Genomic DNA, 22,971 nt, shown 5'->3' on the forward strand with positions numbered 1-22,971 from the left:
CAGGAGAGCATGGATTATTTTATTGGATGCTTTATAAAACGTCCAAGCACACACATACTGTGCCCCCACCAGGAAGGGAGGGGTTCACATTAGTTGTTCTTATACCTTCAGGATAAGCCTCTCCCCACAAATATTTGTATCCCAGCTACAAAATGGAGTTGCAAAGGGTATATATAAAGATATGATATTTTTCTTGCTCTTGTTATAGTACAAACAACTGAAGGTGACTACCAATCTGTGAGAGTAAGAAAGGGGAAAATCACTTGACAAAGGGATGGAATGTCTGTCACCTGCAACAAGTAGCTGACTCATCTGCTATTAACAGGCACCTACCCTAAATTACAGGGACCCGAGCACATGAAACTGGAGATGACATGTGCAGGGCCCCTGCTGATTACACTCGCTCCAGAACCCCTTCTTCATTACTACAAATTAGAGGAGAACCCAGTACTTAAGATTCTACCCACTGAGGTATTAACTGCATCAAGATTAGTTATGTCCAAGGAGCATGCAATAGAAATATTTTTAAACCAACATGGTTAAGTGTTAAGATCTTTAGAAATCAAAATATGTATTCACATAATTTTAAACTGAAGTCAAGATAAATCAAATCAATCTTCTGTGGTAATGATTTAAGTGCAAGTGATGCGGGCTTTCTTCACATTCAGTCCTTCACTCAGTTGTTCTTGAAGAGGTCGATGCAGCTTTGCAGGAGGGACACATTGTTCTGGAAGAAAGGAATCCAGTGAATGCTCCAGACCTCGCACCTCAAGTCAGCTGAGCTCAGGCCTCAGACCCACGGACGTCTGGGCTGGTGCTTGTTTTTCATGCAGTGACACCTGAACCACAAGTCCCCTTGCCTGGTCACTGCTCTCAGCACCCTCAGCCCACGCCCACCCTAGGTCTGCTCCCACTGTAGCCACGCCAATCCCGCTGATGTGGCTGAACCTACACGTGATATAAATGAGAGGTCAAAGGCCTTGGAAAGACTGGATAAAAAGTTGCTAAAAATCAGTTGTGGGTGAGATTACAAATGATAAATATTCACATAGGACTTGGCAGGATATGTTTTACAAAGTTCTCACTTTAAAGGAATTCAAATAACTTAGAATACTCAGGACATTATGTATAAATGACACATAGACGATACTTTAAAACTCCAATTTAGAAGGTCAGATACAGTAGGACTTAAAGAACCAAGTGAGGAAACATCTCTGCTGTGATCAAAATAAAGGAATTCAACATACACACAAATGTCCAGTCTCCCTGCTTTAACCAGTGCAGATGAGCAGTGACACTGACCCAACCGCCCCGGACCAGACAGCACCCTAGGGGGTCAGGATCAGCTGCACCCAGGAACCACCCAAAGAGCTTTGGGCGTGGGCACAAAAACCCTGAAGAGCTCGAGTAGGACTCTAACGTGCTCCAGCACTGAGAACCACTGCTCTGCATCTCTTCTGGGCTAAATTATCCTACACACATTACATACATGAGGACGTTTTTCTTCCTTTTTAAACCAAAAAGGAATTAGTATCAGAAGTCTAAGGTTAGTAAATTGGCAAACTTAAGCTTGCAATTGCTATGATGGCTGCTTACAAATTACTAGGACAAGCCCTCCACAGCATGGCCCACAGGGCGTCAGGAGGGAAGCAGGGTAACTGCCACCAAGAATGCTCTTCTCACAAAGCAGCTTTTCATCAAGACTACACTTCAGATTTTTGGTTTGCAGTGGAAAAAAATACTCCATCAAGTGGCTCTCACCCACCCACAGGGGATTAAGCCACAAAGCCAGCCCCCACTGCATGACGATACTGGAATAGTGAATTGGGAAGTTAATTTGAAAAACACCCTCCAAAGCTGACTCGTGTGAAGATAAGACTTACCCTGGCATGCTTTATTTCCAGTTCAGACATTTCAATTAGATTCTTCCTGAACGCTGCCACTCTCTTCCGTTTGAAATTGATCAGCTCTACAAAAGAAAGATTACCAAGAAAAACTGAGCAATTTCCATCTTTAACTTCCATACCTCATTTTCACAAACAAAATGATCTCCAGAGCTCTGGTTCCCACCACACCTCACCTTTCACTTCTCTGCCATCGGTACACACAACTGACATGGAAACTGTCCCTGAACACCTGGGGTTTCCTGAGCTGAGCTGCTTGGCCTTTTCCCTCCAGGATGCAGTGTGTGTGGGGAGTGGGCGGGGAGAGGGTGGGCCGCACAGACTTGCAGCAAGGGTCTTTTTATGGATTATTTTAAACTTCCTTTGATCAAATCCCCCTCAGCCTCAGGGGGTGCTGAAGGTCCGAGAAGCAAACTCACCCTTTCGGACCTTATCTACACAGCACTGAGTAGAAAAGAAATGTCATGTTAAGAGCCACGTAAAAACTCAGAAACATACTGACATTGACAGTAGTTCAGATATTAATCAGGCTGGTCATGCAGAGTGTCATAATAAGCTCTCCTCCTTCCCTCCAGGACCAGACAGAACTCAATAGACACCCATCCGTCTCCCAAGACGCCTGCCCACTGTGCTGTGCTTGTCCAACAGCTCCCATCTAGTCAGCCACAACTTGAGAGCCTCAACCTAGGGCCATGAGGCTAAGAGCCACTCATCTTGGTATCCTAGAGGACACTGCACTTTTACAGGCAGTACATCCAGGCTTATCAAATGCCATCAGCACAAACCTTCCGCAATAGAGTTCGGCCTAAATTGGCACCATTTAAAGAAAAACACAAAAATTATCAAAGCCACTAACTCTGGTCTATATAATTACCTGAGATTTCAATGTGGTAGCTTTGAAGTCTCCTTTTTCCTTATACATTTAAATTAGCTATTTTTTTTAAGCTAAAATTTTACTTTAAGTAGACTGCAAGGAGATCCAACCAGTCCATTCTGAAGGGGATCAGCCCTGGGATTTCTTTGGAAGGAATGATGCTAAAGCTGAAACTCCAGTACTTTGGCCACCTCATGCGAAGAGTTGACTCACTGGAAAAGACTCTGATGCTGGGAGGGATTGGGGGCAGGAGGAGAAGGGGACGACAGAGGATGAGATGGCTGGATGGCATCACCAACTCGATGGACGTTGAGTCTGAGTGAACTCCGGGAGGTGGTGATGGACAGGGAGGCCTGGCGTGCTGTGATTCATGGGGTCGCAGAGTCGGACACGACTGAGTGACTGAATTGAACTGAACTGAACTGAGAGAGGAGGAGGTGACTCTCCAAAAGAAATCCCAAGGGCAGCCACATGGGCGTGTCCACAGGCCATGAGCAGAGATTCTGCACAGAGGAGCCCAGTTCCTCCCAGGGAGGGCCCCATGGTCCTGGCCAGACTCAGCCAAAACAAAGGAGCAGAACCCTCCAGATCCACAGAGGAGGGGAACATTCTGAGAGAACAGTCTTATGATGAGATATGGGTTTCACATGGAAACCTAGAGTTTTGAAGGGAGAGGGTGTCTTGAGGATGAATCAAGTACACAATCCACCATAACGTACATTCACATTCTGTAAGACCACAGTCCTCAACTTTTGCTCTGCTATGTTCCATGGCCCCTAAGAGTTTCACGGTACTGAGATCCCCTATGGAAAAGGCCACCTATTACACTCATATTTAATGGAAATGGTATGCCATCTCCCAATAAAGTTATAAAACTATATTTTATGTTCTTATTTTTGACATGTGGAATCTAAGTTTCCTGACCAGGGATTAAACCTGTTCCCCCCGTATTATAATAAGTGTGGCGTCTTAACCACTGGATCACCAGGGAAGTCCTAAATTATTTTAAAAAGCCCATTATCCAGGAATGGTAGAGGGTAAGAAAGAACCGTGGAGATGGACCAGAACTGAGTCACTATCATGGACTCATGATCCCTGGGGAGTAGGTGTGTATGCACACACCCTGACACTTCCTCACCGTCAGTGGAAGGGTCTAGAAGCACCGCCCCAGAAGCAATGTACACAGAGAGTACTCAATATGGGCTCCTGGAAGAGATGGTGATTTTCAGGGCTGGAGTAGAAGTCTAAGACTAAAACAGAGTATCTAAACGCTCAAAAATATGGGGGTGTCATAGGACACGCCAGCTTAAAGGCATGCCCATAGGCTCACTCTGGACGGTAGAAACACCAAAATAGCTTAATACACTGAAAAACTTTAAAACTTCTGGAAAATAGGAATCCAGACATTCTAGTAAAAATGATTTTAAAAAGTAAGGGAGAGAAAGGAAAGCTGGAGTGCAGGAGAGACAACTGCCTCGGCTACATCCGGGAGGAAGGGCGATGCCTGGTCTCATCAGCGGCTCGCAGGAAAAAAAAGTCAAGTACACAGTGGACAAACCCCTGACTGTGTCATCAAAACACACAGATATGAGGGGATGATGGATTCAACATATCCTCAAATGTGATGCCCTCGAAAGGACACAATTACACAGCATCCAGAACCCAATCGTGAGGAGATAGACCAAACAAAAGTAAGGGACATCTATTAATATTTGTAAAAAGAAATTGGTCTTCCAAAAGACAACGTGATTTAAAAAAACCAAACAAACAAACAAACAAAAACCAAACTAAACCTGAAATGTGTTCCTTCTAGATTAAGGGAGATTTTAGAGTGAAAACTAAATGCAACCCACATTGGTAACTGTATTGCAGAAACATAGCCAAGTTTTTACAGATAAAACGACTAAGGATATAACTTAATCTCAAACAGTTAAAAAACAAACAAACAAACCACCCAGATATGTTTATAAAATCACACAAGTAGGAACTCATGAACGTGTGCAGGTGACATAGAGGACATGTGCACGCATCTTCTGCACCATTTGGACAACTTCTCTCTGTAAACTTTTTAAATTGTTTCCCAATAAAAAGTGAAAGTAGGGACTTTCCTGGAGGTCCAGTGGGTTAAGAATCGGCACTGCAATGGTGGGGCTATGAGTTGGATCCCTGGTCAGGGAACAAGGATCCCATGTGCCAAGGAGCAACGAAGCCAGCCAGCGTGCCACAACTAGAGTCCACGCACAGCAACGAAATTATCTCACATCCTGCAAAGATGATCTGACAAAGCTAATAAAAATATTTTTTAAAAATATAGCAAAAAGAAAGAAGAGGCCTCACGCACCATCTTTTGCAGATTCAGAGAGTTGTTCAAACTTCTGGCAGCATTCCTGCTGGTGTGCCTCGGCCAGCTTGACATCTTTGCTCTTTAACCGGGCCTTATCCAACGCTTTATTTGAATTCTCATAGTCGATGAGGGCTTTGGTGCGTCGGTATAAGAGATCCTAGAAGGCAAATCGACAGACATGATATACGGTAGTTAAACCTATACTGAAAAATCTCTAGAACAGAACAGGAAGACCAGCTAAAGTCTCTAAGAACCAGACAAGTACCTTGGTTTACTGCCTGAAAGGTCAGACGGCAGCCACCTCATGTACTTCCACCCCTTAAGATCTCAACATGAGGCAGGGAAGGGCAATTAATTAATGCAATGTTGAGTCTTCCCAGACTTCTCTACATGCATCAAGAGAAGGAACCAAACAGTGATGACCACAGGGTTACTTCCCAAAAGAAAACATGTCAAAAGACTAATCGCTTAAAATAAAACTAAACTATGGGGAAAAGAATTTCAACTTCCTGATGACCTTTCCCCATTAGCTTAAAATTTTATGCTGCCTAATTTAGTACATTTCATATAAAAATCGTATCAACAACCTCAGATATGCAGATAATAATACCACTCTAATGGCAGAAAGTGAAGAGTAACTAAAGAGTCTCTTGATAAGGGTGAAAGAAAGGGAAAAAGTTAGCTTAAAACTCATTCAAAAAAAAAAAAAAGATCCTGGCATCCAGTTCCCAGCACTTCATGGCAAATAGATGGGGAAAAAGTGGAAACACTGACAAATTTTGTTTTCTTGGGCTCCAAAATCACTAGACATGAGTGCAGCCACAAAATTAAAACATACTTGCTCTATGGAAGAAAAGCTATGATGAACTTAGCATATTAAAAAACAGAGACACCACTTTGCCATGGTTTTTCATCTATAGTCACATATAGATTTGAGAGTTGGACCATAAAGAAAGCTGAGAGCCAAAGAATTGATACTAACTGTGGCGCTGGACAAGACTCTTGAGAGTCCCATGGACAGCAAGGAGATCAAACCAGTCAATTCTAAAGGAAGTCAACCCTGAACATTCACTGGAAGGACTGATGCTGAAGCTCCAATACTTTGGCCACCTGAGGCGAACAGCCAACTCAATGGAAAAGACCCCGATGCTGGGAAAGACTGGGGACAGAAGTGGGCCACAGAGGATAGATGGTTGGATGGCATCACCGATTCAATGGACATGAGTTTGAGCAACAGACAAATTTGAGATAGTGAAGGACAGGAAAACCTGGTGTGCAGTTCATGGGGTCGGTCGCAAAGAGTTGGACATGACTTAGTGACTGAAAGATGACATAAATAAAAATAATTTAAACATGTAGTCAGGACAGTGTAGACAGTGGAGATTACGTGTTCCATTCCCAAATGTCACTCTGCTTACATCTTGCTTTTGGTTAAGCAATGCTTCATGACTCAAAGGATGCAGTGACAACTACAATTCAATAAAAGATAACAAACCCCAAAGCCCTTCCTGCCTCACAAAGAGCCCCTTAGGTGTATGTCCACTTATGTCCCCATCCAGCAGCATATTAACTTCCCAAACTCTTATCTGTCTGTATTAACTCCCCAAACACTTATTGGCACCAGCCCTCCTCCTCCAAGGCCCTGAAGAACACACATTAAGGACTTGGTATCACACCTAAGAAGGCACGTCACTGAGAAGATCTGAACCTGGGGGACCCACGCACCCTCAGAGTAGGACGAAGGAACTGAGAGACTAACTTCCACAAACACCTGATGCACAGAAGACCCAGCCTGAGCTCCCCTCCCAAGCAGTGAGCGCCCAGCCAGTGAGCTTCTGCTCAGGACCAGTGCCCTCAGGCCAATGACATGCCTTCCCAAACTCTTTGTCTTTGCACTCCTTGCCCCAAAATACAGCCCACTCCAGACCTTCAATGCAATCTCCTGTGGCTTCCCATGCGGCATGCAATTTCTCTGCTCTTCCTGAATAAACTGGCACTTGCCTCAGTTTACTTCTTTATTTAGGGTGACATCACTTACATGAATGATCCTAACAAATTCCCATCTCCCTTCATTTCTAACCCAGAGAATACACTTGCATCACCAGGCCTTGTTTGGGAGGAGCCCGCACCTTGGCAGCCTCTATGTTGAGCATGTAGTATCGCAGGAGCTCCGTCAGCTTTAAGTCTTCATCTGAGGAGACTCGACTCTCCACTTTCTGTTAAAAAACAAAACAAAAGGCCACCATCATCTAAGAAGAAATCTACAGATTATGAAATGTCTACTATGAAGACCAATGTAAAAATCCTTACCCTAAGTTTTTCAAACAGCTCAGCCACCTTCAACAGGTACCTGCAAATATACACGATTCTGACTTAAGGTCTTAAATATACTACCACCCACTAGACCAGGCCTAGTAGAACAGGCATTCCATGGTAACAGCTGAGCAGTGGCTCTAGGACCCAGCCCCACCCTGAATGGACCCTAGAATCCAGATGCTCAAGCTCCTGATATATATAATACATGTACACCCTCTTATATATGTTAAATCATCTTTAGATTACTTCCTGTGCCTGATAAAATGTAAATGGATACAAACAGTTTTAAGTACAATGTAAATGCTATGCAAATAGTGGCTGATGTGCAGCAAATTCAAGTTTCACTTTTTGGAACTTTCTAAAAAATGTTTTTCTATCTGCAGTTTCTTCTAGCTTGCAGATGCAGAACCCATGGATATGGAGGGGGCCAACTGTACCATCTCATACCAGAAATAACCTGAATAGAGACGCTGAAAAACCTCACTCAGTGACAACTCCAAATCAAATTAATCAAACCACCTGGTGGTTCAGGCGATAGAAATCTGCCTGCCCACACAGGAGACAATCCCTGGTCTGGGAGGACTCCACATGCTGTGAAAGGGAAACCAAGCCTGTGTGCCCAACTACTGAGGCTGCATGCCTAGAGCCCTGAGCTCCGCAACAAAAAGTCCATGCACCATAATGAGAACAGCCCCAGAGCAGTCAAAAATTAACTTAAAAAACCCCCACAAAACAGACACATTTATGTCTGACAGCAATCAAGTCCTTGACAACAGTTGCCACACTTGGTACAGAAGTGCCCTGCATTCCCTATAGACGGCTTAGGAGTAGTCCTGTTTGGAGGGTGTATAAAATGCATGCTGGAGACCATCCACCTTTGATGGGCTTGTACTCAGGACAGAACTGAACTATGCAGCCCTTATCCATTATACTCTTAATTGCACAACAGTTTTCAATTAGGGGATGAAAGAAAATGTCTCCCAACAAAAACTTACTTCTTGATGACTGTAGGCTCCTCTAAAGCCAGGCTATGCAAGCAGGCTGCGGTGTGGATATAATCATCTGCGACATCTGTGGAACAAGGGCAGTCCTTTCATGTGAACAGAGCTGGCACTTAAGCAGAGGTAGGGAGCTAGTGGGTGAGTGCACTCACTTTTATGAGATCTGGTCATCCTGTCAGCCTTTGCACAGGAATCCTTGATCCTGTTGTAATAGTTGATGAGGAAAGTCTTCTCTTGCTCAAAAAAGTCATCTACCTCCTAAAAGGGAAGGCAAAAAAGTTTCAAAAAAGCAAAACTTCTACGTACGAGTATATATTTTATATTTTAAAAATAAGCTTGGGCATAAGAAGCTTAACCTCTAAGGACCAGTGAAATTTAAATTATTTTTTAAATTAACATTTCACACCAGGGATTTAGCCAAAGTGAAAGGCTGGCAAGAAACATCGAGAGAACCATTTTGAAGAGCCATTTAGCACAGCCCAGTAAAGCTTGCTGACCTCCTGAGGCAATTCCACTAAAGTGGTGGTCCAGCTAGATGGGTTGCTACCTTGTCTCAGATACCTGCATTTCTGAAACATGGCCTAGGATGCAATACTGGCATCTGGGGGGCACTGACCAGGGATGCCGAACACCCCTACTATAGACAGGTATCAGCACACCTTCACCGCCACCCAGAGACAGCCCCAGAGCTTCCAAACTTCTGACCAGGCCTGCGTTACCCACATCCTAGTCTCCTTACTCAAGACCACAAGTGGCAAAGTCAGACACCAGACAGTAACTGAGGAGCAAAGAAATAAACCACACCTAGGCTGCTACTGAGAAACCTGGACATCTATTTATGTTCCAGAACAGCACTGTCCAGCAGAAGTAACGTGAGCCAAATGTGCCACTTAGAACTTTCTACTTAGCAGCCACAGTATAAAAAGAAACAGGTAAAATTATTTCTCATGTTTTATGTTTTCTTCTACTAAAGGCCTACAAATCCAGTGTGTAAACAAAACAGAAACCTCAGTCCCTTAACTACACCAGGGCACAGCACCAGTCAGGCGCTCAACTCCACACAAGGCTGGGGCTACAGGGACAGTGCAGCTGTGGAGACAGCCAAGACTGGTCACGTAACTTATTTTCTTAAGGATAACTGAGTGTCATTTCCTTACAGAAAAGGAGACAACAAAAACCAAAGAGTGAGGCTCTTATCCCTTCTCCTGGGAAAGAACAGGTATTTTGGGAAAATGAGCCAAAGTTCAGTAAGTTGATAAAAATGACCAAAACTTGAAAATATTTCCATTTTGAGAAGCTAATACCATTTGTTTCACAAATACCTATTCTGAAGAAAGAAAAGGTCACCTATTCACACAAAGAAAATTTTCTTAAACAGCTAAAGGCCACTTACCTTAACTCCTGAAAAAAGAACTTCATCAGCACTTTTCACCACACTTTTAAAAAAGCCACCAAACATCTCTTTAGTATTTTTCCGCCTGACACTTAGCTGAAAAGAAATTCAAAATAATTAATGGTACATATATTTTCTATCAAGTTCTGAACACATCCCAAGTAACGTAAGCACACCCAAGCCACCTTTAACCCCACTGTAACCACATCTAAAAAATCAAACAAAACTAAACCTAAGGACAGGTGATAATTCTGACTCAGGAGGTATTCTGAAAAACTATCTATGTACCAAGTCTTGTGTGTGCGTGCTTAGTCATGTCTGACTCTTTTCGACCCCATGGACTATAGCCCACCAGGTTCCCCTGTCCATGGAATTTTCCAAGCAAGATACTTAAGTGGGCTACCGTCTTCTACTCCAGGGGATCTTCCTGGCCCAGAGTCTCTCGCATATTCTATGACTCTGGAGATACTTTGAAAAACTACCTAGGCATCAAGTCTTAGTGCCCTTAAATTCTGGGTAGAATTGTTGTTATGCTATTATTCACTGGTTAAAGACTATGAGGAAATTTGTAAGTCAGTGCTTGTCTCATATATAATAAAGAAAAAGAATGTATTCTTTTAAGGCAACCATATGTCCTCTTTCGATGAAAAAAACTAGGATCAACTTTCAAATAACCCCAAAATTAACTGAAGGGGAAAAGGGAAATTCAACTTTGAAAGTCAACTTTTCAGAAAATATGTATTTTTTTGTACATTGCAATTAAGATTGTGGAAATGGAATTAAAATGACTTACATCTTGATCATATTCCAAAAACACGTGGAAGTTGCGGTCTTTACTGAGAACAGGGTGGGAGGAGAGCCGCTGGAGAAAGACTTCGTGCGAAGACACCGTCTTCTTGAAGACAGCAAGGTACTCCCTGCAACACAGGGCACATGCGCCGCTCAGCCCCCCGCCCAGCACCACTCCCGGGACGCCAGCGCTGCCCCACAGCTACACACACCACCTGAACCGGCCCCGAGCAGCCTGGCGTAATGCAGTATCCAGTTAGGTGATGAGGCAGCTCTCATTTGGGAATCTGTGGAATAGCCATGGAAGGGGAAGGAGCCGGCAATGGCACCCCACTGCAGGGCTCTTGCCCGGAGAATCCCAGGGACGGGGGAGCCTGGTGGGCTGCAGTCCATGGGGTCGCAGAGTCGGACACGACTGAAGCGACTTAGCAGCAGCAGCATGGAAAGGGAAGTGACATAACCGGAGTTGATGGACACACCTGTCAAACCCAAACCCACGTGCAATTACAGCACACAACAATGGCTTCTTTAAAACCATGGCAGTCCTTTAATTTTGCAGCCATGTACACAGCCATGTGTCTAACAAAGCTGGGAACTATCAGAAATTACAAAGTGGCTTTATCTCAACCTACACACTCTACGCTCAACAGCAGAAGACCAAGTCTGCAAGTTTGGTGCTCTATCCTCAGAGCTGCCCATGCAGGCCTGGCAGGAGTGTGAGCCCAGGCCTAGCTCACCTGGGCCTGTGGCAGCATATTGGCAAAAACTGCTGAAATGGACCCCAATGAATAGGAGGAGGGCAAGAGGAAGGAGCAAGAGGATAGTTCGTGCAAGCCTCCAACTATGGCATAAAGAATCCATTTTTGTTGCAAAGAATTACAATCAGATTAAAATAAGCTTCTTGCAGACCTGGACTTCTTTCAAGCCATCAATGTAGCCATTGTGAGAATGCTTCCTTATTAACAGCATTTGCTACAATCTAATTTCAACTGTATTTCCAGTAAACAAACGTCAGGGAAGAAAGCTTTTGTACATTACAGTCAAAGGTTTAGTTCTTCACTTTGCCAGACCAACATTCCATGACTAGCATTGTTTGCAAAGAGAAAAATTAGTCTATCCAGTATCACCAGGTGGTTCAGTTGCTAAGTCGTCTCCAACTCATGGACTGTACATAGCCTGTCAGGCCTCCTCTGTCCCTGGGATTCTCCAGGCAAGAATACTGGCATCAGTTGCCATTTCCTTCTCCAAGTATCATCAGGGAATCGTCTACAGACCAGGCCCCCACACCCCCATGCAACTCATTGACAGCAGCCATGCAAGTCATTAACTGCTACACTTGAAAACCTTAGCTGGCAGATTCTCTTTGCTGTACAACAGTCATTTTTCTCCTCAGAAGACAGGGCCCCATCAAGGAAAGTCACTTACGCTTCTAGCTCTTGCTTCATCTTGGCAAATTCTTCTTTTGTCATTGACCCTTCACCCTCTCCCAGCTTCTGCATCTTCTCTCGAGGGCCATCAAAGTCGGGCTTGGTCGGCGCTGGCGGGATCTGCAGGCAAGGCACTGACTTCCTGAGCACCCTCACCCCACAGGAGGCGGAGGAAGGGGGGCTCTCTGAAAGTCAACTATGCTTCTTCTTACCCTCGTTCCTTTTGGCCATTTAAAAAAGAAGGGTCCTTCCTACAACTGGGCACTCACTTTGACATCTGTTCAGTTAACAACTTAATTTATAAGGCAAACTGTATATCCTGCTGCAACTATCTAATTGATATATTACAACCAAGGCTAAAATAAAACCAATGAAGACGCAGCATCCAGGTAATAACCTCTGGACTTACAAGGAATTTTTTTATTCCAGGACAAAAGATTCTAATTTTGCATGAAGATTCTTAAAACATAAGCTTCAGTACTGATTTTGTTCAGTACTGATTCAGTACTATCTGGCCAGATTCTTGGCCTGGCAGGTCAAGCCACATTTCTCTGTCCTTTAAAATCAGCTAAGTCTCTTTCTGTAGCCAGGCATCAACTCTCCACAGCTGAGCACAAAGACAACTGCCTTCTCAGCAGACTACACACACCAACCACCACCACCACCACCAGGAATCAATTCAACCTGACGGCTGAAAGGAAATGCCACACCCAAAAGTAGACAAGACGGTACACCATGGAACTGCTTACCCTCTTAGACTGTAGACTATAAAACTGTGCTTCTAACAGTGTTTTCACTTATTTTAGACTTTACCAGTAACAGCTAACATATACTCTAGTTGACAGATGAACTCAGACTATTTTCACAACCCATGGGTAAATCTCTCAAAATGAATAGCAAAGTATTAGATATTTGCTTCGATAATTATCTGATTATTCAAAATGTACTTACAATAAGCCCAGCATAGTCTGTAGTTTCAATAAGAGTGTCATGTAGCCACACAAAGTCTTCATGTTGCCTTGTAACAGAAAACTCTGGGCTCTGAAACGTGGGCAGTGTGGTCTGTCAAGAAAAAACAAAGTGACAGTTAACTACCATTTTCTGAAAAAGTGGTTTGGGTTTCATGCAGTGCACAATGGGAAAAATGCACAATAAATCATCTGGTTTTTAAGAGATCTAATAAAGAACAAAGTGGCAACACACTACCTCCCTACCACCAGGAAAGTCAGAGCTAAGATTCAATGTGTTCTTCAAGGAATTCTAGTCACACAGCTCCACCTTTCAGGTCAACTCAGACAGATACACGCACACTGCCTCCTGAGGAACAGGTATGCTAATCACGCACCAGGGCAGCAGAGAAACCCACGAGGGAGAGGACCTCAGGGACACACATGTGCTGGGGAGGCACCCGCCAAGGGCTCTCGCTCAAATGTCCTGCCTCACACTGTGCCTACGCCACTTTATCTAGACCTGTACCTCAGACCCTCACCTGTAAGATGGCCATCAGAAAAAATCATAATGGAAATCACGTCCAGAAAATCAGGTCCATGTAACCCCTTTAAAACAGTGCCTGGCGTAAGACAAGCACGGAGTACACTTAACTAGCATGGAAGGAGAAAGGCTAAAAATGTTCCTGAAAGGGCTCTGAGAAGTTAAACTTTCTGTAGTTTTCAGACTGGCATAGTGCTTTTGTCAAATGAGAAACCTGGAGAAGAATTAACACAACATGGTAAATCATTTACACTTGAAAATAAAATTTTTAAAATTTGGAGAAAAAGTCTTGAATCATAATAGGTTGGGTGATGGCCAAGAACTGAGCAAAGATGGGAAAAGCAAGCATTTGCCATGCATGCAAATTAGAAACAAAGGTGGAGCTGTGCAGGACTGGTGTGCTTCCCAGGCGGAGCACAAGCCACACTCACACCAGCAGAGTGGGCCCCAGGCTCCCCCACAGTGCACAGGGCTGTAACAGGAGCCGGTATCTGGAGAGGGAGGAGGGGCCTCACCCAGGAGCGCTACCTTCAGCAGCACTTCGGCTCACACCCACTGCAGCACAGATGTGACCTGGCACTGCTTTCACTGCTGAGGTCATTCTGTCACTTACCTTGGTGTGCACTGTAAATTTGACTTTATCTCTCTCACTGAGTGCGTCAGGTATGTCAATCTGAAGCGAGGGGTCAACATTCAGGTCCACTGACACAGATCTCAGCTGAAATACATTTTTTAGCTATTAGTCTCAAGTCCACTTTAGTCCTAAAAAAGCATCCATCCAAAAATGGGGAGCTAGTAATAACTTTTAGCAATCTATCCATGACCATTTAGAACAAAGTCAGTTGAGGTATCTATTTGCAACTGTGGGGACAACTGCTCTTAAGTGCATGGGTGGGTCCAGTGAATTCCTATAATCTGAAAACAGCAACTATATGATTCTGATATCATGTACATTACATACTTTGTGTGAAAAATACATTTAACCAGATACTTAAAGAACTGTACTAAGAAGGCTTAAAATAGATAAAAATGAAGTTGTGAACTTCCTACATACATGCCCAAATTACAAAAACATTCAAGAGGTGTTAAAAGTTAGAGGCTGGGATAACTTAGAGACAGAAGGTACAAAGAACAGTTATGTGGTGTGAGGTCTTGGATGGAGAGAAAAATCCACTCCAGCGTGGACCTATGTATACTCAAGGACTGTCTCAAGGATACAAGAGATCTAGAACAGGAGATAAACTGTAAAAACCAACAAAGCCATAAACTATCAGAATTCCACTGTGATTACATATAAATAAGGCAGAAGGGTGAGCACTACTATGGAAACAAAAATACCTGATTTTTGAGAGCTGGAAATTCAGGAGGAAAATAATACTCAACTCCAATTTTGCCAGTTTAAAAAGAATTCTTTAAAGAAGTGTATTTTTTTGGGGAAAGTGGCTAAATGGTTTCCCTTAAAAAAAAAAATTCCTACTGAATCTAAAATATGGTAAAGTCTTTCATTCTTATGACAGATAGGCTGACAGTGGATCTGAAGGCCTGTCAGATGAGAAATTGCATGGATTAAGCATCTCATCCCTCCCCAGGCCCACAACTGTAAGCTAGAGCTGAAGGGAGGCTGCCAGGACACTCTGGGTTACTGAACACAGGAAGATGGAGTGCCAAGTGGAGACTGGACCTAAGAACTAAGATGAGGGAACAGGGAATCCCAAGTATTTCCCTCTGAATTCTTTTCTTCAAAATAAAACCACCAAAGACAGAAAAATTGGTTCCATCAGGTATAAAAAGATTAAATATATTTTCTAAAAATGTATGGGATTACTTCTTACTTCTTTGTAGTATCTCAGGAAGAGTCAATACGTCCCATTTTCTTTCAGCACTGTAACTAAGAAAAAATTTTGATTGCAATAGCCAGAGTTAGCCTTATAACAACAGCTTTCCTAGCTAGAAGAACTAAGCCTCATGTTCTTGCCACCAGAATTGATTTTAACATCAGGTATTTGTGAGACCACAACATACTTAACAGTTCCTGCCATGTCAACCTAAACATGTATTTCAAATAAATTCTTGATGACACCTATGAAATATTTGCTTGTTTGGCTTAATTTTCACATGTCTATTTATGAAATCTCTGCAAACAAACATAAAGCTTCAAGGTCAGGGATACTTCATTTCATCAGAGCTGCGACTCTGGCTCTTGACACATTTCTGATAAAGCCTCCCTCCTGATAATTCATGACTGGGCAAATACAGTATTCAGAAAGACCTCACAACACATACACACCTCACAACAGTCTGACTGCAGAGAGTACTGGCCACCCGCCTGATCTTATGTTTCTATGTATCAGAATTGGTACATGAATAAAGCTGGTCTGGTTAATGGTGGAAAGAAAGGGCAGACCCGGGGCCAGGACTAAGGAGCATTTTCCTGAGCTCAGCAACAAGGGCCACGTTTCCTGAGACTCTGCTGCCTTGAGGTCACAAATCCTGGCTTCCTCTCAATTTCTGAACATGCTGACAATTCCGTCTAAGTGCCAAGCCCCATAAGCCAGGAAGCACCACCGGCACTGCCTCTGGAATTAGGGCTGGAGCACCCAGGCGGATGTACATGGGCTCATCACAGCAGGAATCAAAGCTGCAATGGGCTTCAAAGGTGAACGCTGAGGTCGGCCCTGTTCCCATACCTCCAACCTCACAGGTAACCCCAAACTTTTCAGTTTTCCTATCTTCCTTTCTGGTCAGCAAAGCTATTTCATTTTTTACTGTGAGATAGTGTGATAAGGACACAAAATTAACAGAGTCCATTCAAGGTTGGAAAGACTGCACCTTAAGAAGACATCAAGCACCCAGCTTCTTCTCCAGCTGTCATCACCACAAAACAGAGTCCGAACAATCTCACCCCTCAACATGATATAACACCCTTCTCCCACAGACAAAACAATCAACAATTTAAAAAAAACTCACAACAGATAACATGAAAAGTTTGCATTTGGGCCTTAAAGAATTGTCTGAAAAGTTAGGTGCAAAACTCTGAGTATGCAAACCCTCACCAACTCAAAAACCACCCCTATTCACAAGTCAAAGGAACTTCCTTGTACTGTAGCTCTCCAGACAAGGAAGAGATAAATCACAGAGGAGTAAAAAGTTGTGAAATGTTTCAAGCTTCTAAGTCAGCACTGTATCCTCACTCCGGAAGTATCCATGTGATTAAAAGCTCAGCACTCCTTCTGATCCGTCAACAGAGTCCACACCCCATAGTCCTATGCCACAGTACCTGCTAAATACATAAACCAACAGGGTGGAGAGTACAGGAGCAGGTGGCACGCCTCCACACAAAGCCCCTACTCACCACCTGTCCCCTAGTTTCAGCAAGCATCCCCAGGCTGCCTCAGCCCCTGGACACTGTGTGAAAGGAGACTTCAGAACCAAGTCTAACCTTAAGCATGTTAATTTTGATTTTCATCCCCTTAGGCCACTTGTGAGAACCAAATTTAAAACTTATTTACTCTGTGTGGAAGGCAAGTTTAAAAAAAGACTTTCTTTTGCAGATTTCTACAGAAACCACTGCATCACATACCAAGTTTTAGGTGGAATTTCAGTCCCCAAAATACTTATCACATTAACCCTGATAGTAAGGACTACAGTGATCTTTGTGAGAAAAACAGGGAGTAAACAAGCATTTCATTTGGAAAACAAAATTGTAACTGTTTTAAGAAATCTGGGGGGCCTCCCTAATGGTCCAGTGGTTACCAGTTGGTGCTTCCACTATGGGGTGTGCAGATTTGCTCCCTGGTCAGGGAATGAAGATCTCACGTGCATCGTGACCCCCCAGAAAGGGAATCTGAATGCTTGATAAGAGAACTTGAAAAGGAGAAAAAACTAAAACCAAACCCCCGTGCACTCCCCTCATCTGTTCATCAGAGCTGGGGCACCTGACACTGGCCAAAGGATGGTCTGCAGAGTTCTGAGCTGATACACAGGGTCCGGATCTCGCACTTGACTCACTTTGGTACAAGGCCAAGTTAACACCATCTACAAAAACCCCCTCTTCAAAAGGTGAAGAGGTTCAAAGATGGCAAAGAGTACCTCTGCGGCTGGACAACACACAAAGCTCGATTCAGAAATTCAGAACCTTAGGTGGAAGATAAAGTATAATAAACGTTACCACTGGCTACAGACTCCAGTTTACACTACTGCCATAGGGCCAAATGACAAAAAAAAAAGTGAACAAGAAACCATCTCCACGGTGACTCTCATCTGCCAGAATGAGGTCTAGCTGAACATTACTTAAATCTAACCAGTTTTGTATACATGCAAGAAATTGAATATGCCAGCCCCGGAATTTCCAGCTTAACGTGAACGTTACACGGAAATTGCCACAGGCAGAGGAAAGCCTGTCTTTCACATTGAAGTGCCTCTCCCTTCTCCAGTCCCAGAGCAGAAAGCACCCGGCAAGCACGGGCTACACCAGGTTCTTCCCATCAAACTGACGCTCTCTGAAGGATGTTCCTTTGCTATACCTTCACCTGACTGCCTAACATACGGAAGACCCCTACTGGGGACAGGACCAAAACAACAGATAACCCGTTGTAAGCAACATGGAGCCATTATTTCAGCTGGAAAGTGAGGGATGCCATGCCCAGTCCAATTCGCTTTAGTAAGGAAATAAATCCAAAAACGCTCTGCTGCAGAAAATCCAAATTACTGGATTTGCAGCAATTTCTGAAAGCAGATTCACATGATGCATACTTATGAAACATACATTGCTCTGTTACTGTTTCAGCTCACAGGAAGGAAGTGTTCTGTAAGAAATTCCAGTATCACATCTATCTTTCTCTGAATTTCTCTTTATGGTTCAAGTTCTCCTGCCCTGAAGCTAACTGAAACCTGTCTGTGTTCTATGCCAGCTTACCCCTGGAGAACCAGTACATGAAAAACTGAACTATGAGCAACACAAGAGCTCTGCCCTTCCAGGTAGCACTGTATCTGTGGTTTATTTCCTCCCTCCACTACTGTCTCTCCCCTCCCTGTAATTCCAACCCTGCCAATATCGTACCTCAGTCTTCAAGGAACACAGAACCAAAGACTTCCAGAAGATCTGTCTACTCACAAACATAACAGCTACGGAAAGTCCCTAATTAAAAACTAGGTAAAGAGCTGCAGCAAGTGATCAGATTTCCACCACTCATCTTGGTGAGATGAGCCCACAGGGACCCATCCCTGCTGACACCAGCCATTCTTACCGGTAGTCCACCAACACACAAGCCGTCCACAGTAGAACACAGCAGACTGCAGGGCATTTGGCAACCACGTAACCCAGAGTTCCCAGAACAGGAACCCAGGCTTGGAAGAAGGTCAGTGCAGCGCACTCAGCGAATGGATAAACTGAATCATCATTTCACAAGGCTGCAAGCCCATGAGCTAGTCAGATGCCAAGATGGAACCAAAGAGATTAAGATGAATCCATTGGCTAAGATGAAATTCATTGAGAAATCCATCTAATTACAAGATACCTGGATTATTTTCAAGAGTTCACACGGTGAAAGGCTGAACTACAAGATCTATAAACATCTCCTAGCACAGAAATTCTATTGAGAATCAACATACCACTGCTACAGAGGATGTAGCTGCCACACACGTGCGTATGCGCACACACAGACTAGTTTCTTCCTTTCACAGCTGCTGCTGCTAAGCAGCTTCAGTTGTGTCCAACTCTGTGCGACCCCACAGACAGCAGCCCACCAGGCTCCCCCATCCCTGGGATTCTCTAGGCAAGAACACTGGAGTGGGTTCCATTTCCTCCTCCAATGCATGAAAGTGAAAAGTGAAAGTGAAGTCGCTCAGTCGTGTCCGACCCTCAGTGACCCCATGAACTGTAGCCTACCAGGCTCCTCTGTCCATGGGATTTTCCAGGCAAGAGTACTGGAGTGGCTAAAACTCTTCATCTACTGCTTCCCTGATAGCTCAACTGGTAAAGTATCCGCCTGCAATGCAGGAGAGCCCGGTGCGATTCCTGAGTTGGGAAGATCCACTGCAGAAGGGATAGACTACCTACTCCACTATTGTTGGGCTTCCCTGGTGGCTCAGCTGGTAAAGAATGTGACTGCAATGTGGGAGACCTGGGTTGGATCCCTGGGTTGGGAAGATCCCCTGGAGAAGGGAAAGGCAGAATACTGCAGTATTCTGGCTTGGAGAACAACATGGACTGTACACTCCATGGGGTCACAAAGAGTCTGACACAACTGAATGACCTTCACCTACTATTTGATCTCATGAAGTCTCCCTACCAAAAGTTCCCACTGTGTCAAGTCCACAACTCTTTACAAAGCAGTCTTACTTTGTGTTCAACCCAAGATCAAAGAGAAAAATTTGAGAAAAAAAATTTACCTTTACTACCAACAAAGATTACTCAGCAACATGGACAGAGCTGCCTGAGCTTAGGATTGTGTCATCTGAGTTTGAGACACAAAAAAGGCAACAGAGAGGAGAAGGCTGCCTGTTCCTGGTGGAATTCTTGTGTTTAGGTAAAGGTACCACACTTCCCAGATCTTTCAGATGTTAAGTATTTTAACCTCATTTTATCACTCACCAGCTACCCGGCACCCCCCAGCACAACATGCGAGCTTTTTATGTCCTGCTCTTGAGGATAAGGCTGGCAACACTTGCATTTGTGCCCCATACCACAGGCACTATAACTAGACCCAAGGGCTTGTGGAGCTACCCCTCGGAAACAAGTAAACCATAAACTCTTCTGACAGAAAACACGTACCACAGGTTAACATAAGCAACTACTGAGAAAACTACAGTTTTCTCTCCAGACCATGTATCAGTCTGAACAACTTACACCAAATGTGTAAAAAGGAAGAGGGGAAGTCAAGCCAAGGACCCAATGTCTGTACTGAAGGTCAGTTGCTCTTGCACCTTCACTCTTACCTATGTATTTATGTTTTGCCTTTGGGGTACGAGACAGTTGAGAAATTTCACTTTCCCCTTTTAGAGGGGGGGGAATTTCTTCTTAAGAGTTACTCCGTGGGGACTTCCCTGATGGTCCAGTGACTGAGACTGCGCTACCCAGTGCGGGGAGGGGGCAGGTTCGATCTCTGGTCAGGGAGCTGGGCAGCTAAAATACATAATCTTTTTTTTTTTTTTTTTAAGGAGTAACTCAATGGCTAATCAGAAAATATACAGGTGTTGGGGGTGAAGTATCCTTTCAGGGTGGGGGTTGAAGGAGCAAGTTTCTCACAGTAATGTAAAGATACTTCTCAATTTAGACCCACAGAAAACAAATCTGCTATTCATGCAAGACAAGATGTCCCACCATCCCTTCTCTCTATAAACCTGGGTTCACTGAAAGGTTGTTTCCGTAAATACTACCTAACTTCACTGCATGTGCCTGTCACCACTGGTCAATGGTACTATATCCTAATTTCCTCAAGCAATCAGAACAACAGAGAGCAATATATTTAAAAAGCAGGCTTTTAAACCATGTTCTACCCTGCAGCACAGTCTCAGTCAACTTCAATTCTACCCCACACCACTTTGGCATCAGAGCCTCAGGTTTCCACTGTCCAAAGTGGCCGGTGAACTCCAACACGGTGTTACAAAGCGCAGCAGCCTTTGTAACCCTCCGCTACCCAGAACCCTTCACCATCTTTTGATCAGGTTCCTCAACACTGGGTGAAGGCTAATTCTATTAATGTCAAAGACAGTCAACAATGCTTATGTTTTACGCTATTTCTTTAGAATTTATCAAACATCTGAAAAAAACTAGAAACAAATTGGCACATTAAAGATTAGCCTCTAACATAAGCTGACCTTCCCCACCATACCATCTTAGAAAGTCTAAACGGGTGATTCTCAACCAAGACATTTGACAATATCTGCATTTATTTTTGACGGCCACTAAGGAAGCCCAAAATGTCTGTCAGTAGTGCTCACATTAAGAAACCCTGGTTCAAGCTGAAGTTCTACATTATTAGATCTTAGTCTCTTACTAGGTCTCAAACCAAAGGAGCACTTAGATCTCAGAATCCAAAAAATTCTCGTATCATCTCCCTGGGCCATTTCTTCCCACAGCACATCAAGTGGGCAGATCGTGATCTGTCACGGTAGCATTCACAAAGGGAGATCTTAAGACACTCTGTGCAAGCTGCTGATCCAGAACTAAGGCGTGGGCAACTCTGAGAAGTCATACTTCTCGAATTTAAAGTCATGCCATAAACACAGTCGGAGAAGGCAATGGCACTCCACTCCAGTACTCTTGCCTGGAAAATCCCATGGATGGAGGAGCCTGGTAGGCTGCAGTCCATGGGGTCGCTAAGAGTCGGACACGACTGAGCGACTTCACTTTCACTTTTCACTTTCATGCATTAGAGAAGGAAATGGCAACCCACTCCAGTGTTCTTGCCTGGAGAATCCCAGGGATGGGGGAGCCTGGTGGGCTGCTGTCTATGGGGTCGCAGAGTCGGACACGACTGAAGCGACTTGGCAGCATAAACAGTGGAAAATTCCAGCCCACAAGAATCAGTTACTCTGGACTTTGCAGTATTGGTGAAAATTCAGGTTGTCCCTGTAATATAAGTTATAGGACACCCCATCTAGGCTGGTAGAGTGGTGTCCCTACAGACAACTTCCACACGTGTCAACTGCCTGCAAACCAGAGCAGTAGCAGGTGAAACACTGATGACTGGCTCTGAAAAGGAAAACACCATCCAAAGCCTAGGTAACCAACTAGTGACAAGTTAAGGTGAAAGTAACAAGGCCAGGCTGCGGTGGGGAGCAGGCTTACAAAGCTTCTGTGTACACTGGCACATTGACTTCAGCTCACTAACAAGAGTCAAAAAATACCCCAGGAGACAATCAGGACCCACACTCCATTTGCCACAGGTTGGCGAGACTCACAGGATCACAACAGACACACACCGAGTCTGTAGGTGGGAATCTAAGTGTGATGTTTAAAGGACCTTGAGGTGAACAGGAGACCTGGAGAACATGCAAATGACTGGAGGCCTGAATAAATATCTTAGGGGAACAAGGTTCTGCATAACCCAATTTCCCCCCCTAACCATTAAAAACTACAGACACCTTAGGATGTTGATCCAGCCAGTGTTTGTTGGGCGGGGGAAACGACGCCTCAGTACTGCACTAATTTATCTTGGAGATGAACCTAATGGTATCAAAGTTTTAGTTAACTGTTTCAGGGGCTAGACTTGGCAAAACCTTACTTTTCTAAACTTAAGGAACATAACACAATCTTTCCCATCAGTACAGAATTAGTTAAAAACTAAATTAATCATGCAACTGCTTTCTGGGCAAGGGGACAAATCTACACCATCAGCTCAAATGGAAACCACTAAATGGAAGCACCAGGCTACTGGAAACAGGCCAATTTTCCTGTTTTGTGAGCCAAAAGTTCTGTAGACAGATTAA

The 22,971-nt window shown here is 44.0% G+C and overlaps 1 protein-coding gene and 1 non-coding gene across 3 annotated transcripts in view; both read right to left on the minus strand.

The window, feature by feature from the left end:
• Positions 1 to 22,971, minus strand: part of SNX5 (sorting nexin 5) — a 25,082-nt gene continuing 2,111 nt past the window's right edge. For both annotated transcript variants that reach the window (XM_070381120.1, XM_005911675.3), the window contains 12 exons: positions 14,153 to 14,257; positions 13,000 to 13,110; positions 12,047 to 12,168; positions 10,626 to 10,749; positions 9,833 to 9,928; positions 8,592 to 8,697; positions 8,434 to 8,509; positions 7,433 to 7,472; positions 7,252 to 7,338; positions 5,120 to 5,279; positions 1,884 to 1,969; positions 1 to 727 (listed from right to left, as the gene is read on the minus strand). In XM_070381120.1, the coding sequence (XP_070237221.1) occupies positions 677 to 727; positions 1,884 to 1,969; positions 5,120 to 5,279; positions 7,252 to 7,338; positions 7,433 to 7,472; positions 8,434 to 8,509; positions 8,592 to 8,697; positions 9,833 to 9,928; positions 10,626 to 10,749; positions 12,047 to 12,168; positions 13,000 to 13,110; positions 14,153 to 14,257 (1,164 nt within the window). In that variant the 3' untranslated portion in view covers positions 1 to 676. The remainder of the gene's footprint in view (positions 728 to 1,883; positions 1,970 to 5,119; positions 5,280 to 7,251; positions 7,339 to 7,432; positions 7,473 to 8,433; positions 8,510 to 8,591; positions 8,698 to 9,832; positions 9,929 to 10,625; positions 10,750 to 12,046; positions 12,169 to 12,999; positions 13,111 to 14,152; positions 14,258 to 22,971) is intronic.
• On the minus strand, positions 18,709 to 18,944 carry LOC138990568 (small nucleolar RNA SNORD17). The gene has a single exon (XR_011466698.1). It is a non-coding gene; the product is annotated as a small nucleolar RNA SNORD17 (small nucleolar RNA).

This window comes from Bos mutus, chromosome 13 (genome assembly GCF_027580195.1).
Source record: "Bos mutus isolate GX-2022 chromosome 13, NWIPB_WYAK_1.1, whole genome shotgun sequence".
Lineage (NCBI taxonomy): Eukaryota > Metazoa > Chordata > Mammalia > Artiodactyla > Bovidae > Bos > Bos mutus.